Raw genomic sequence first — 14,889 nt, 5'->3', positions numbered from 1 at the left:
ATCCGCAGTGCTCACCACTCAGGACCGGGAAATCACTTCCCGAAACGTTATGCTTTCCAGCTAGAACAAAAACGTGATTTGTTCTCATCTGGGTGAAGAAGAAGAAAAAAATCCACTCACATTAAAAAAAAAAAAAAAAAAGGAGGGAGGCAAGTAAAAGATTTACAAGTTTCTTAGCTTTTTCTAAGAAAAAAAAAAAAGAAAAGCAAAAACTGCGTAGCAAAAAAGCAAAAACTGCAAAACTCCATCTTCTACTTTTAAATAGTGTGGGAAAAACCCCAAAAAATCTCAAGATCTCTGCTGGAAAACTTGAAAAAACAAGCAATCCAAGAAACCCCTATTAAGCATTTCCAAGAGGTTCTTTTTAGCCTTAGAATCTATTTTATGGAAGGCAGAGAAAACGGGGTCCTATAGAATTCATCATGTCAGATTAAGCAAACATACTTAATATTCCCTGAACAGGACTCTGACTGAGGCTCTCCAAAGATTAAATGTCAATAATTTACTTTAAAAAAAATTAAATTTCAGGGAATTTTGTAAATAGTGCATAATTTGAGGTGATACTAGATTGTAGTCTAGAAACACCATAGCGCAATCTGGATAAGCTGTGCTCTCTGGCACTTGGAATAAATGATCTGGTTTAAGTATTCTTGATGGCAGTTCAGAAGCACAGACAAAAAACATTTGGGAATGGAAAACAATTAGCCCAATTACCCCTCTGGAAAAAGCAAAAAAAAAAAAAGATAAAAAGCATCTACACAACTCTGCAAAACCCCTGTGTATGTAAATACACTCCTAGCACTCAACTGTTAAAAAGTAAAACAAAAAACGGACTAACGGGTTAAAAATCAGGTTTAGGTGCTGAGCTGTTACAAAGAGGAGTTCACTTGGCATTTGGACAGTGTTAAAACAACGTTTTTAATGTGGATGCTAGTGCAGAACCCGGGGATTAAACACAAAGAGACGCAGACAGCTCCCACATGCAGGAAAAGGAGGTTACAGGCACAGCAGCCCCAGCGCTTGCCCATCACCGCGGGGAGGAGGAAGGGACAGGCATAGCAACCACAAGCCCAAAAGCAGAAAAGCGCATACCTTCAGCTTGGAATGAAAATCACGAGATTTCCTTCTGGCAAGAACCTGAATGTGACTAGACACCTGCAGGGTAGGGGAAGGGAGGAAACAAAGGAAAAGCCTGTAACCATGGAGATGAAAAGCCCCCTACAACTGGGCAAGCCAAACGTACCTTAATGGCGGCTTGAATTTCTCGAACTTTCTTTCTTGCTAAGACCTGTATGTGACTAGACACCTACATTGTTCAGGTTTATAGGGGGAAAAAAAAACAACAAACAAAAGAAAAACAAAAAGCAAATCAAATTTTTAATGTCTATTTTTTCTTAAAGAAAAAAAAGGAAAAAAAAGAAACTTTTCCAAGGGGAGGAAGTTATTTGCATCTTCAGTAAGCTCTGCTGTTAAAGATACCACATTCCCAGCCAGATACCAAGCTCTTAGCACTGAGGCTTAACAATACAGGTCATCATTGCAGTGACTTGATTAAGGAAATAAAAAAGAGAAAGGAAAAAAAGTGTAACCCACCAGGTTGTGCATTCAGCTACAAGATAGAAGACACAGTTCACAGCTGGACACAGCCCACGTGCTTTGGTACTGATCCCATCCATGCCCAGGCCCTGAGCTCTCATGTGGGGAGCCCAAAGGATTTCTACCCCATCTGCTGGGGATGCAGATGCCCACTCTGACCATTTGCCACTAGGCTTGAGACATAACTTGGCACCAAGAAATTTTATTCATTATTTATTGTGCTCTGCAGCTCCAATGAGGAGAGCCTCAGGCTCCATTTTGACTCCACTGAAATGCTTTAAATTCTGGCACAAACGATAAAATACTGGCACAACACAGGTCCCTGAACCCCTGCTGGTTTCCTTGGTAATCTCAGCATCAAGTCTGCCCACAAAACTTCTGTGTAACTGGGGACCAGTAACTTGACATCAGCTTGAGTGATGCCCAGGTCTGGCCCATGGCTGTTTTGCTCAGACATTTGTGCAAACCCTATCCCACCCTACACGAGTTATTGGTCAGAAGTTGCTGCCTGTGCAGTGAAGGGTCTGGGCCCAAATTCACATTCCTGTTTACCCAGGGACATACTGAATCCAGGCTGTTGCTGATGAGGGTTTAATGATGCTGCCCAGCATTGCTTGGTAGGGCTCAGCATCCTTCAGCCTTCTGTGTGAAGGTTTAAAACCTGCAGCAATGGCGAAAACTACTAAAGGGAAATCTATTCTTGTTTGACCCAGGACATAACAGATCAGGTGGTGCACATTTTTCCCGCATTAGTTACAATTCCTCTCTGGGAAAGAACAATGCCAAAAAAAGGAGAAACTATTACTTCCTCCCTCTGTAAGACTATTCTGTGACAATAGCACCTGTATTTTAGTAGGGAAGCAAACAGAGATGCATCAATGAGCACAGTCCCTGAAGGCTACATTCGAGAAGCACCTCAGGAACCAGTGTGCAGTAATTCAGAGTTATACTGCTGCTTACTGAGCAATTTTGCAGTCAAACACCTAGACTGAGTTTTCACATATGTTCATTTGTTTTGCTTTCAGTGGAATATTAGTGGTGTTAAAGGTTATACAAGAAGCACACTCATAACATTTAATCACTCAGTTAAAACTCCAGAGTAGCGACAAACTTTTTAAAGCACTCAATCTAAAGTGATTTATGAATTGCTCTAGAGGGATGTGCAAGTACGGAGGCAGACATCACCACACGTAGCCAACACAGCCCTCCTGCTTTCTTGGCACATGCTGGCCAAGCATCTAACCCCAAGCTCTGCATTTTGACTCCTGAGGCAACTTTATGATCCCAGCATAACTTCCAGTTGCTGGAGCTCGCATGGGCAAGGCAGGGTAGAACTGGGGCCTCTGTCTTTAGTTTGCGATTTCTTTGTGAATCTTTGGTTTGTTCCTTTTCCACATGCTGCAGTTCACCTCCTTTCTGATGCCTTTTTTCATCCCTCACACACATGCTTCCTTCCTAACTGACAGGGGACACCACCCAGGGCAAAACAGCACCCAAAGTGCTTCAAATCCGAGTGCTGGCAGCTTTGTGTGACCCAGTGTCACCTTTCCCTGCACTGCAGAACATGCAGAATGAGCAAGTGTGCAAGCCTCTGCCTTCCCTTTGTCACACGTGCAGGGGGAGAAGGGCAATCTCAACTGCTGACATTAAAGCAAGGAGGCTCTGCCATTTGTGAAACACTTTTAAACAGCAAAAGGGTGTAGTAACCACTGCACAAACTACACAGATCATGTGCCTTCTGCAAGGCTGCTGATTGCTGTGAATATTAAAAATTAAAGGATTTAGTCATACGAGATAAATTAATGGTTATGTGATAATCATCTGAAAAAAACTTAAGACAGTTTTAAGGTTTATTCTGACTCTTGGATGAATGAAATTTTACCATGGTCAAAGACCAGGAGCCAGAAGGCTCTCAGGGCAATTTTAAAATTATGTTTATATCCTGTAGCAACTACTGGCCATAAGCTTAGAGCATGGTTATGACCAGTTCTTCTAGATAATTTTTATTTATTTACCTCTCATATCCAAGAATCATAGCCTCTATTATAAAGCCAAATTCTCTTAACTTTTAAGAAGTTCCATTATTTACCATTTCAAAATAATTATTATATTATAATAATATATACAGAAATAAGGCACAATGCTTTATGGCTTTGCTTCAACTTTTGAATTTTTTTATGAAATATGGGGGGATAATAGCTTCATGTACAGACAGATTAATAAAATATTAATCCTCAAACCACCACAACATAAGCCCTGGAGTTTTAAATATTCTCTAAACAGCATGTATTTAATCTGAATAGTGAAGTCAATACATCATCTCATCAGAGCTGAAGCACAGACAGCCACTGCAGCCAAAAATGCCATGTTTTGTCATTCACTGACATGCATACTTCCCCACTGGGTTATTTTACCTGCTTCCTGGTCCGTGTCTTCCCTGTTCTAAGTTTGATGTATCTGGCTATCAATTCATTCCTACCTGAAACAAAGAAAAATTCATGGTAAGGGACAAGCAGCATCACACCCAGAAACACCATCAAAATGCCACATTTGAACACGAGCTTCACGCATATCAGGTTTATGTTTTCTTACACCTACGCCACTTTCCTTTGCAAACAATTTGCCAGCATTTCTCATTGTTCACCAGTGTTTCCCTTCCATCTCCCTGACAGGCATTGCAGGTGCCACAGGAACTCTGCAGAGGACCATGAGTTCAGTGTTTCCCCACCAAAGTCCTGCAGCAGTTTGCAGGCAGAGGCACCTCCTTGGCCAGCAGCAGTGCCCAGAATGATCTCTCACTGGAGAACCTCCCATGCTGGGGCTGCCACAAGGTCTGGGCTCCTCTGGTTTTGATTCCTACTGCTCCAGGTGGTGTTTGTTCCCTGGGTCCCCTGTGGGGAGAAGTGGCTGCTCTTGAGCCGGTCGTGTGCTACCTGCGCCTAAGTGCCAATCACACAGATGTGACACCTTCTCTCCAAGTTTTAGTTCTGCAAGGAAGACAGCAAAATCTGTCCTTCCTACCAGAAAGCCTCCTCCAGTGGTGCAAAACACTGTCCCAGTTCAGCAGGTTATCAATCACACCCTTAACTGCACTCACAAGAGTGGCTGCCCTGCAGTGCTGAAGTTCCTGTGGGAGCAGGGCTGATCAACACGGTGGTTTGTTATTCAGAGCTCTGTTGCTCTTTGAAATGTGAAATACTTCCAAGTCTCTAAAATGGCTATTTGACTCGTCTTCAGCCACACATTATGCTACCTAATGCAAATGAACATTTTCTATCCAAATAATTTCCTTCCTAAGTATTGCTGACATGGAAGATAACACAAGTTTTATGTGGTGTCCTGTTTATTTTCACTGCATATTATGTTACGTCTCCATGAGTTGTAATAACTTAAATATACTTGTTCAACAAGTCCTAAGCTACAGAGCTATTTGCATTCAGCACGGGGGAAAAGCAGCTCGTGCGTAGAAAATGAGAAAACTGATTTAGCAGAGAGCTGAAAATGGGGAGGTTAAGAAAATAACTTGTCACCCACCAAGCTATTTTGAAGTGGATGAGTACATACCTGGGGAATGCAGAAAATTATTATATCAGCCAGGCCTTCAAACCCTTACAGTTTTAATGTGGGGGAGAGATGGGGAAGTTTTGAAGTAGCCTGCATATGTTTGAAGGGCATTTTGTTGACTGAAAGACTGAAGACATTTAGTCAAACTAGACTTTTTTCTTCTGTCTCCCCCTCTGAGCCTTATTTTACACCATTTGTATCAAATGTCTCATGGTTCCTGTCTCTTCCATGTTTGCTAAATGGGTACCAGAACATGAAATATCAGCATGCTTCAGAGCAAGAGCTGCATTTTTGTTTTGGTCTGGACTGTGTGCCTCATTTCCCACAACATGCCACTGGTTTGTAACTCCTCAGCAGGTCTCTTCAGGACAAACTTCAAGAGGTAAATTTTGCGTGAGCAAACAGTTACACAAACCAGCCACATTTCTGCACACAAATGAGGGATTTCCGTATGCAAACAGAGGAGCAGGTAGTTACCTAATTTCATGCAAAGGCCTTGTCTTCAGGCTGAACAGTTCTGCAGCCTGTAGTGCCCACAAGATACTTACCATTTGCAGTGAACAAGTGCCTTTGTGTTCATGGGGTGAAACCACGGAATGCTGCACCTCTGTATCTCCCTATTCTTGGGTTCTTTCTCATTACCCAAACAGAAGCCTGCAAGAGCTTCTGCAGGCCTGCAAGGCTGTCTGCGGCTTGGTGAGATGCAGAAATCACCACATTCCTGCAATCATTAGGGTGACAGGTGGTATGGACATTTTTGTATTTCTAAATGCACATTTTTATTTAATTGGGGAATGCCAGCCCTCCAGAAAGTACCTGCTTTGCATATGTTTAAGTGTAAGCACACATTAATAGCCAGAATGGGGTCTTTTGATGCAAAAAGATGGTCAGATTGTTCTGATCAGCAGCTGGTGACTGTGCAAGGCCAGTGATGCTACAAGGTGACGTAAAGGATGTGATGCCATCTCTTGTCCCTCTGTCTGTGCTGCAGATGTTTCTAACACCTGGGCACAGCACAGGTCACTCCAGCCACCCCTTGCCCATTAAGGCAGCCCTATGCAGCCCTCGGCCACAGCTGAGGTCTCACAGTTCTCCTCCCAGACAAGACAGCTAAAAAGCTATTCTTAAAGGAAAGCTCAGGTTCCCAGGCAGCCACTTGACAGGAAAAGCATCTTTATTAAAAACACCAAGCACTGAAAGTCTAGACTGTATTATTTGAGTGCTGTCTCTGACTGAGCCCCAGTCCATCCATGAAACGCTTTGGCTTCCACTCAAGGGGGGTTTCTGTAGCCATTATCTAGCTGGGCAGGGCTATGACTAACAAGACTGCAGTTTTGGCGAGTGATCGCTTCCCTGAAGCTGAAGGCTATCCATAGCCTAACTCCAGAAGAGTCAACAGGGTGGAATAATTTGCCTTAACTTGCAGGGATGAGGAACTCCACAAGGAACCATAAAAAGTGGTCGAGGCAAAAGCCTAACATATAGTTTCCTTACCACCATGTTTTCAACACAGCAAGGACACATGCATCAGGTTTAGCCAAAGCAGGAGATACTGAAGCCTCACTAAATACCTTCTCCCTGGCCACAATGATCTGAAAAGACATAAATTCTTTCCTGGGTTACCAAAAGCCATAAACACAAACAGAAGCACTGCCTGACATAAACAAGATAGATGCCCCCAACTAAAAGTTTACAGCCTAAATGTTATCTACCAAACACTGGTGCTCTTCTTTACCAGCTCTGACAGATAGGGACAGAAATGATCTTATCTCCAGATCAACTAAAGCCCAAAGAGGATTTTAAAGAAAGGAAAGCTTAATAATCCTAAAAACACCCTTTCCTGTTCTTGGGAACGAGAAGAGTCTGAAACAAAAGGAGGCTCGAGGAACTTCTTTAATTGGCCATTAGAAACCTTAGGGTGAAAAATGCTCATTAGTAAATAGATCTGTTTTCTCTCGAAGAGCTCAGCTGTGGAAATACTTTCCATACACGCCCTCCCTCTGTCTTCTTGTCATATATATCTGGGAAATTGCCTGGCAGAAGAGAAGGGGTCAGATTTATGAACTGTAAATTTTCAGCTCTTTCTTCTTGTCATTCGCTATGACAGCATCCTACTTTGAATGTCTTGGTTCAGGTATCAAAGAGCAGCATGGAGAAGTGCCTGGTTAGATAAAACATCTTCACAGCACAGGAATCTTTTCCAAGGATCTTGAAAAAATCAGGATATTTTACATAGGCTGCTTCTTGGAGTCTGCTTTTTTCCCTGTTAATTCAGACTTTATCTGTCATGTCCTGTGCTGTCAGTGCAACTGCAAACTATCACTCTCCCTGGACTGATGCTGAGGAAGAGGCATTCTGTGCAATGGAACATCTTTTTTAATCATGGCATGGAGTAAAGATGGAGAAAACAGCTAGAAAACAGTGCAGATGCCAAAAACCTGTGAGGCTTTACGGAGAGACAAAGCTCTACTGTGGCCCCTCCAAGGGAACAGCTCCCTCCACCTTCCCAAACCGCTGCCCCATCCCTGAGTGCCACCACGCTCAACAGGGAGTGTGTGGTGATCCTGGACACCTCTCAGGCAGCAGAGAGCCGACACTTCTGCTCCTCTTGTTCAAAATAAGTAGAAGCAGCTGCAAAGTGAGGAGGCTCCCACCACCCCTCCCCGGGGGAGGCAGTTGTTGCTCTAACAGAGGGCCCTTGTGCAGGGAGCCTCCCCCACCAACGCTGTTTCCAAGAACAGCCTAAAGCAGCCAAGCACTGGCCCCCATAAAGGTCTCCATGAGGCTCCCTGGTCCATCCTTGGTGCTAAGGGTGTGTTTGTCCCCACTTTCCCAACACCAGCAATGCCCTCAAAGGTGAAAACCCACCCCTGACTGAGGAAGGCATAACTGGCAACCCCTTCATGGGCCAGAAACGGGACCACCACCACCTCTGCCTCAGGGGAGCCAACAGAGCACCACAGGCAGCTCTACCAGGACCTGCACGAGCTGTGGACATTCTCCTGGCCACACCATGTCCCTTTTCCCATGTCCTGGCCACGGGCATCACTGCTCAAACCCAGGCAACAGGGCAGGGAGCTGGTGCATCACGTCCCTGACGCAGCCGCGAGGCCAGCGGGCGTCTTTATTTAGAACATTAATGACACAAATTAAACCTCTGCCCTCCCAGCTCCCAGTAATAGGCACTACCCGAATGGGATAAAAATAGGCAAGTGTGGGAAATAAAGCTGGCTAGCAACTTGAAAAAGAACAGCTGATTTTAAAAAGTTTTCATACTCAGCCAAATAATTCAAGTAACGATTGAGTAGAAAAGCCTATTTTATCAGACAATCAAATACTATGAATTTCTTCAAATTCTGCAATACTGTGGCTTCTTCAAATTCTAAAAGACAGGTATTTCCCATCCTGACTGCAAAGTCGGGGAAGAGAGCTGCACAATTTCATCTCCAAAATCATTCTCACAGCCATGTTTACCCATAGCAAAGCTGTTTTCAGCCAGTTGTGGTGAACTCCAATTCTGCTTGGCCTGGTCATTGCACAGTGCTGCCCATGTGCCTGGGGGCCAAATCTGGAGACCTAGTGGGAATTTTGCTCGATGAGGAAGCAGGCTGTGAGCACTCTCCTGGGACAGTCCCCATGAGCAGCACCCAGCTCTTTGTCTGGCTACTGCGCCCAGGCTGGATCCAGATCCCACCCCAGGCATGGACACTGTCAGCAGGGATGTGCTGGTTTGAACCCTTTCCTCATCAGAAGGTGGGCACAGGGTCCTTGGGCAGCAGAGCTTGTGGCCTGTGGAGGAAAAGCTGCTCTGTCATGGTGCTCAGGCCCAGCACTTTTCTGTTCCGTTTTGCCGGCAGAATATCCGGCTTTGGGAGATCCCGCCTCAAATTCGGCACCGCCGCTTTCTGAAGACGCCTTATAGCTAAATTGGCTAACAAAAAGCCTCTTGTAGATAAAAGAGCTCTGCGAGTCAACAACTGGCTAAGCAGTTTAAACCTCTAAGTAAGGCATATTCTATTTAAACGTTATAGGCAAATCTAATTTAAGCTTTTAAAAATATTATGGGCAGGTGTTTAAGTCGCGGGCACACTGGGCTGTGCTGGGCTGGGAGGGGGCTGGGCGCCGCTTCCCAGGCGGGCAGCATTTTGTTCAGCCAAGCTTTCTGCAGAAGGGCCACGTGACAGAGGCCAAATAAACAGCATCTGGGGATTTTCAATTACAGACCTTCACCCAGCATGCCTGCACTGTAATCTCTACCAGATGAGGCTCAGGCCTCACTATTTTCAATAATTCACACACTGTGTACACATAACATGACAATAAGGGCATTCATGCAACCGCCTGATTCGCACATCAAAGCTCCCAAATGGCCAGCTGTAAGCATGCTTACTGCTGAATAATTCATTCTTTTCACAGGCTTGAAAAAACGCTCAGCGGGAGTTGGCAAGCTTGTGTTCTTTCCTGTGTGGTATGCTAAACTCAAATTTTGAAAGAGGTACAGCCCCACTAAAAAGAGTCAGAGATACAACTATTTAAATGTGCATTTGCGAGCTCTCGGATGGCTGCTCACAGAAAAAAAAAAAGAAAAGAAAAAAGAGGAGAAAAAAGCAGCTCTACATTTCCAAGTGGATAGCAGAGATAAGAGGAAATAACCAACATATCCTCTGAGGCAGGTGGTTAACAGAAATAAAATGATAAAGCTGTTTTCTGGCTGGTAAAATACTTTTTACACATATTATTCCTGGCTAAAATTTTTGGATATACCAGGCGCATAACAGTCAACAAGTTCAGCAGACTTGAAATTTCCTCATACTTAGCATAAATTTTCTACTAGATGGCAAAGAGGGTTTTTGTTAAGACTAACACATATGAAAAAGGCAAACACAGAAACACCAGAGCTAATTCTGTAACTCCTATTTACTGTTCTCAGCGATACGGGTTGAATACTAATTTCTACATGATATTTTAACAACTCCAAACTTGCAGCAATGTCTCTGAACATTTAACTTGCAACAAGTGAATGTTCCAGATTTTGTAATACTTTCACTTAATGCAACAGAACCATCATTTCTTTAGGAGAAAAAAAAAAGGGGAGGGGGGGAGAAAAAAGAAGGGTCTGCTTCATAATATCAAGTTTTCTTGACTGTCAATCAGTGCCTAAACCAGCAGGATCAACTAGTCATGACCTCTTCTTATAGCAAACACATGCTGCTTACCAGCTGTGGGCTGTGTTTTTTACATCCTTTTCTCTATCATTCAGAATGGCTTCCTCCTAATCACAATAATCCCAAAAGTGCTAAAACATATCAATCGTCCTCTAAGCCCTGCCTACAAAAGGCCAGCCGTCCGGCCTTTATGGGCTTGTCCAACAGCAGCTGATACTTCATTCAACTACAAATCCAATTTAGCAGTTACAAGAGGTTTAGCATCACTGGAAAAATATTGGTGTTGATCCTGCACTCTTAAGTCAGCAAATATTCCTTTGCCATATTGTTTAGCTTTTTCTGCCATATTTACACTTCTGCTGGATTTCCCTGAGTGACTTCAACAACAGCATTTAACCTCTGAACTGGTAATATTTACAGTTGATCAAACAGTGATTTTTAAAATATGTTTACCACAATTACAGAAACATAAGCCTATTTGAATTCCAACTGTTATAATTCAAAAAAAATCCCCAACCAACAACCCTAAAAGCAAACACAGTCATTTCACTCAAAACCATAGAGCACTTTGTGTACCAGTCATGCAGGATGTTATTTATTATAGCCCTTCGGGCAAGTTCATGGCAATTCTTTCACTTATGTATTTTTAATTGCCAAGTGAGCCAATGCAAACACTCCCTTGATTCCCCCTACACCTTTTCTTTTTATTTTATTTTTTCCCCCTGTTTTCCTGGTTTTCTTTTTTTTTTCCCTTTTTCTTTTCCCCCTCTTTAAGCAGCAGTATATGTCGGAGGGCTGGGGCCCAGGACACAGGCAGGTCTCACAGTCCCCAGGGAATGGGATTGGATCAAAAACATTAACTGTGTGTCTTCAACCTGCTGGAGTTTGTTGGTGCTCTGAAACCTTTGGGAGCCAAGGGTCTGGCTCAGAATTTAGGTCAGGACCATGCAGAGAAGTGGCCATGTAAGGACAGGACCAGGAGGGGATAAAGACCTCAGGGTTCCTAAAACGGGTTTTAAGGGCTGCCCCAGTGGTGTGTGTGTATGCACTCACACACAAAACTACAGTGAGTCACTTAAATATTATTATACACAACTTAACTGCTTTCAAGGCATACCCTAACTGGGCTGCCCAAGAGGAGAGGGGAAAGAAAAGATCCCAGAAACCAAATAACCGAAATAATCCCTTCGGATGCTAATGAGCGAACAATTACAATGACTCATCGAAGTTATATCATAATGATACTTCCAAAGAAAAGAACTTTTTGTGTATTGTATTAAAACCAACAACAATAAAATGATCCCAGATTGAATCAAGACCACAGTTTAATTTACACAGCAAAAGGGAAATGACCTAATAGTAGCACAGAAAGATATTCTCCTCATGTCAAGTCTTAATCTTTGGGTTTTATCCCAGCTTCAGTTTTAGAGAAAACAATGAAAAAGACCCATAGACACATCTGGTTCAAAAGTGTTCATTGACATTAATGCAATGCATTGGATTCTGTTTGGCAGGTCCTCATACTGGGAAATATTCCACATAAGCAATGTTTATTAATTTTCCTCTTCTGATTTTTTAAAAACACAGGTAGAATATATTTCAAAAAGAGAGGAGTAATCCAGAGAGCTCTCTGAATATTCATTAATTAATATTTTGTCAGTGTCAGTTGTCTCAACAAAAGAAGGTTTTACAATTTACTCTAAGTCCCTTTTAATTAAAATTTAAATGCTACAAAAATACATGGCTTTTTTTTTTTTTTTTTTTTTGCTCCTACTACTTACAACAAACTGTATTTTACTGCAACCAAAAATGCATTTCAAAACAAACAGCAATTTTTATGCTTCAGAATATACAAAGAAATCCCCACAGGAGAAAAAAAAAATCCCCAAACTTGACCTTTGCCATATCTCTGGATCAGCTACCTATGTTTAGTGGATTATACAAAAACCTGGATGTCCTTAATCTGACATTGTGGGTTTTTTCCCCTGCTCTGATAGGAACTGTCAGTAACCTCTCTGCAAAGACCCTGTGCAAATTCCACATGCAGTTCCCGGGTTGGTTTCTGAGGTAGTTGCAGTTTCTCAGTGACAGGAGCAGTTCAGAAAGGAGCAGACTCTTGCCCAATGCTGCTGATAGAAAGTCTGATTTGGACAGGAATCCTTCAAATACACAGACAATGGACTGGCTGACCTGTCATGCATGATGGATGAGTTAAGGGGATTAAAACCACTATTTGCATTAGAATAGATAAAAATTAGCAAAATAGAATTTCTCAGTAGGTGGCTTCAGTTCTGTTTGTTCTCTTAGGCAAAATGAAGTTCATTTTTAAAGGAATTATGATTGTTTAAGTAATGCTTATTTGCAGAGAAGAAATTCTGGGTGCTGGTTTGCTTCCTATTGTTTATTCTTTAAGAGATACACTTTAACTATCACAAAAGTATCCTTTTCTCCCCGTGTTTATTACTAGAGCATTACACAACTACAGTGTTCTAACCACTTTAAACTGTATGTATACCTTAATGCTTACATGTTCCTAAGCTGCATATATCCCCCAAAAAAGTGGTTTGAGTTCAGGGAGAAATGATCAAAAAGACCAAAAAATTGCATTAAATTGTGTGTTGATGCTTCGGTGAGGTTCTGAGTACAAGCCTGTGACTCAGGAACTGTAAAAGGCAGATGCTTGAATCACTGCAGGTTTCTTTTGATCAGATTCATATTGCACACAGTGCTGGTACTTAAAAGACTCTGAGATGGCTGCACAAAGTGACCTAATGAAAGGCTGGCCTCACAGAATATCATTATACTGTTTATACAACATAGCTTTGAGAGAAATCTGTATGGACAAATTGGTGCACACAGGCAGGCAAACAGATGCAGAAACTGCAGAAACATCCATCTCCCCCTCACTCCTGCTGACAGCAACCAAGACCTGTCTGTTTGTCAGACCAGGGCTGTGCAAACCATGGAGCTCCTGCTCTTTGCAAGGCTCACACATCCAAAGTGCAGGCAGCCAGGAGCCTCCAGAAAATCCAGCACCTTTTAAAACACACGTCTGTGTGCTGCCAAATATGTTACTAAACTCTGCCTGTTTTCCCAGTGAACTGCAGTCAGACCAGCGGTATGTTCCACCATGCCCTACAGCAGCACCAACAGAGAGCAAAGCTGAGGCAGTAAGAAGGCACATTTCTTCCAGAGATGACATTACCAACAGCAAAAGCTGTGACGTGATTTCTCAACTCAGCATTTACTGTAAGGAGATTTTAAGAGAGCAGGTCACTTCTCTCACTCAGTGATGGGGGTTCTGGCAACCTCCAGAGGTTGTCTAAAACAAGGCAATGCCAGATCCTGCAGCCATATAGCTCTGCGCATCCACAGGCAAGGGAACACCTGGTGAGCTGCCTTCATTTTCAGCTCTACAGACCCTGCACCGGGATTTCATGCAACTCTTTGCAAAAACTATTTGTTTAGCTTACAACTTACTTGGTGTCTGTGTCCCAAGCAGTTAAGATGCTTTATTTTCACAGCAGGTGCAAAAATGTATTTAAATTTTCACTATGTCCAGGGTATTTGGCCTTGGTTTGTGTTAGATGACAGCTTCTGACACCAGATGGGCCAAGTAGAGAAACATTTGACCAGCATATGAAAGAGCTTGGGATACATCCAACAGCAACCTTGGTTTCCAAGTTATTTCACAAGCACAAAGTAGCATTTTGTGGAGATTTTATAGCTAACAGTGTCATTCTAGCTACAGTACAATAAATACTATGCACCAATTACAAACCCACAAGAGAGACATACAACATACTTGAGTTACAGGGTAAGTCATTGCTTGCAAACTCAGTCTCAAAACACATTTAAATTTGAGATTCCCTTAACTCTTCTTTTTTCAGCGTAAAGAAAGACCTCTCCATACTTCCTTCCCATTAGATCAGCTGTCCATTCCTGCCTCCCTGCAGAACCCAGCTGGTCACTGATGTTCGAGCTGAAGTGGAGGAGAACAATATTGCTGCACTTCTGAAGGATTCCCAAGACACCAGTCCAAGGAGAGAAAAAGAAACCTTAATGTCATCATAAACTCAGGTATCAGAAAACCACAAACTGTTTAAGAACAGAAGACACCACCGCTTATTTTGAAGTTCAGCTAAGAGGTACAGCAATGAAAAGCTGAGTAATCAAATAATACTGCACCATAATGCATTTTGTTTAAATTTGGAAGTGTTCCTCATAACCTACTCATTTGTCAGAGAAAAAAACGCCTGCTTGGCTCTCCCTGCCCCTCTGCCCCAGGCTCCAGCATCCCACTGTACATCCCAAGCAGGGTAAATACCATGCTGCTGATTTCATTATAATTGAAAACCACCATTCATGCCTTTCAAAATCTGCAGGGTTATCTTGGAGAATCATAAGAAAATTTTGCTTTGTGTAGCCACCAAATGCATTAGAACCCTAATATTGGTAATCTTTGTCACATATTTTTTTAGTTAAAGTGGTTGTTTTGGTTGATGGGAGGGCTCTTTAAAGGAAAACAATTTAAGGGGTAGGACATGCCAGAGAACTGAAAGAA

General features: G+C 42.7%; 1 protein-coding gene across 10 annotated transcripts in view; it reads right to left on the bottom strand.

Annotated features, from left to right (window-relative positions):
* Window positions 1-14,889, bottom strand: part of TEAD1 (TEA domain transcription factor 1) — a 153,092-nt gene that overhangs the window by 39,346 nt on the left and 98,857 nt on the right. For 4 of the 10 annotated variants that reach the window (XM_032112481.1, XM_032112482.1, XM_032112476.1 and 1 more), the window contains exons 3-4: window positions 4,011-4,075; window positions 1,093-1,155 (exon numbers count right to left, since the gene is read on the bottom strand). In XM_032112481.1, the coding sequence (XP_031968372.1) occupies window positions 1,093-1,155; window positions 4,011-4,075 (128 nt within the window). Of the gene's footprint in view, window positions 1-1,092; window positions 1,156-1,243; window positions 1,307-4,010; window positions 4,076-14,889 lie in introns of all 10 variants that reach the window. The other 6 variants (XM_032112479.1, XM_032112473.1, XM_032112474.1 and 3 more) reach the window with 2 other exon arrangements.

The sequence above is a fragment of the Corvus moneduloides genome, chromosome 6 (genome assembly GCF_009650955.1).
Source record: "Corvus moneduloides isolate bCorMon1 chromosome 6, bCorMon1.pri, whole genome shotgun sequence".
NCBI classification, from domain to species: domain Eukaryota; kingdom Metazoa; phylum Chordata; class Aves; order Passeriformes; family Corvidae; genus Corvus; species Corvus moneduloides.
This window is presented reverse-complemented; position numbering and strand designations above follow the sequence as displayed.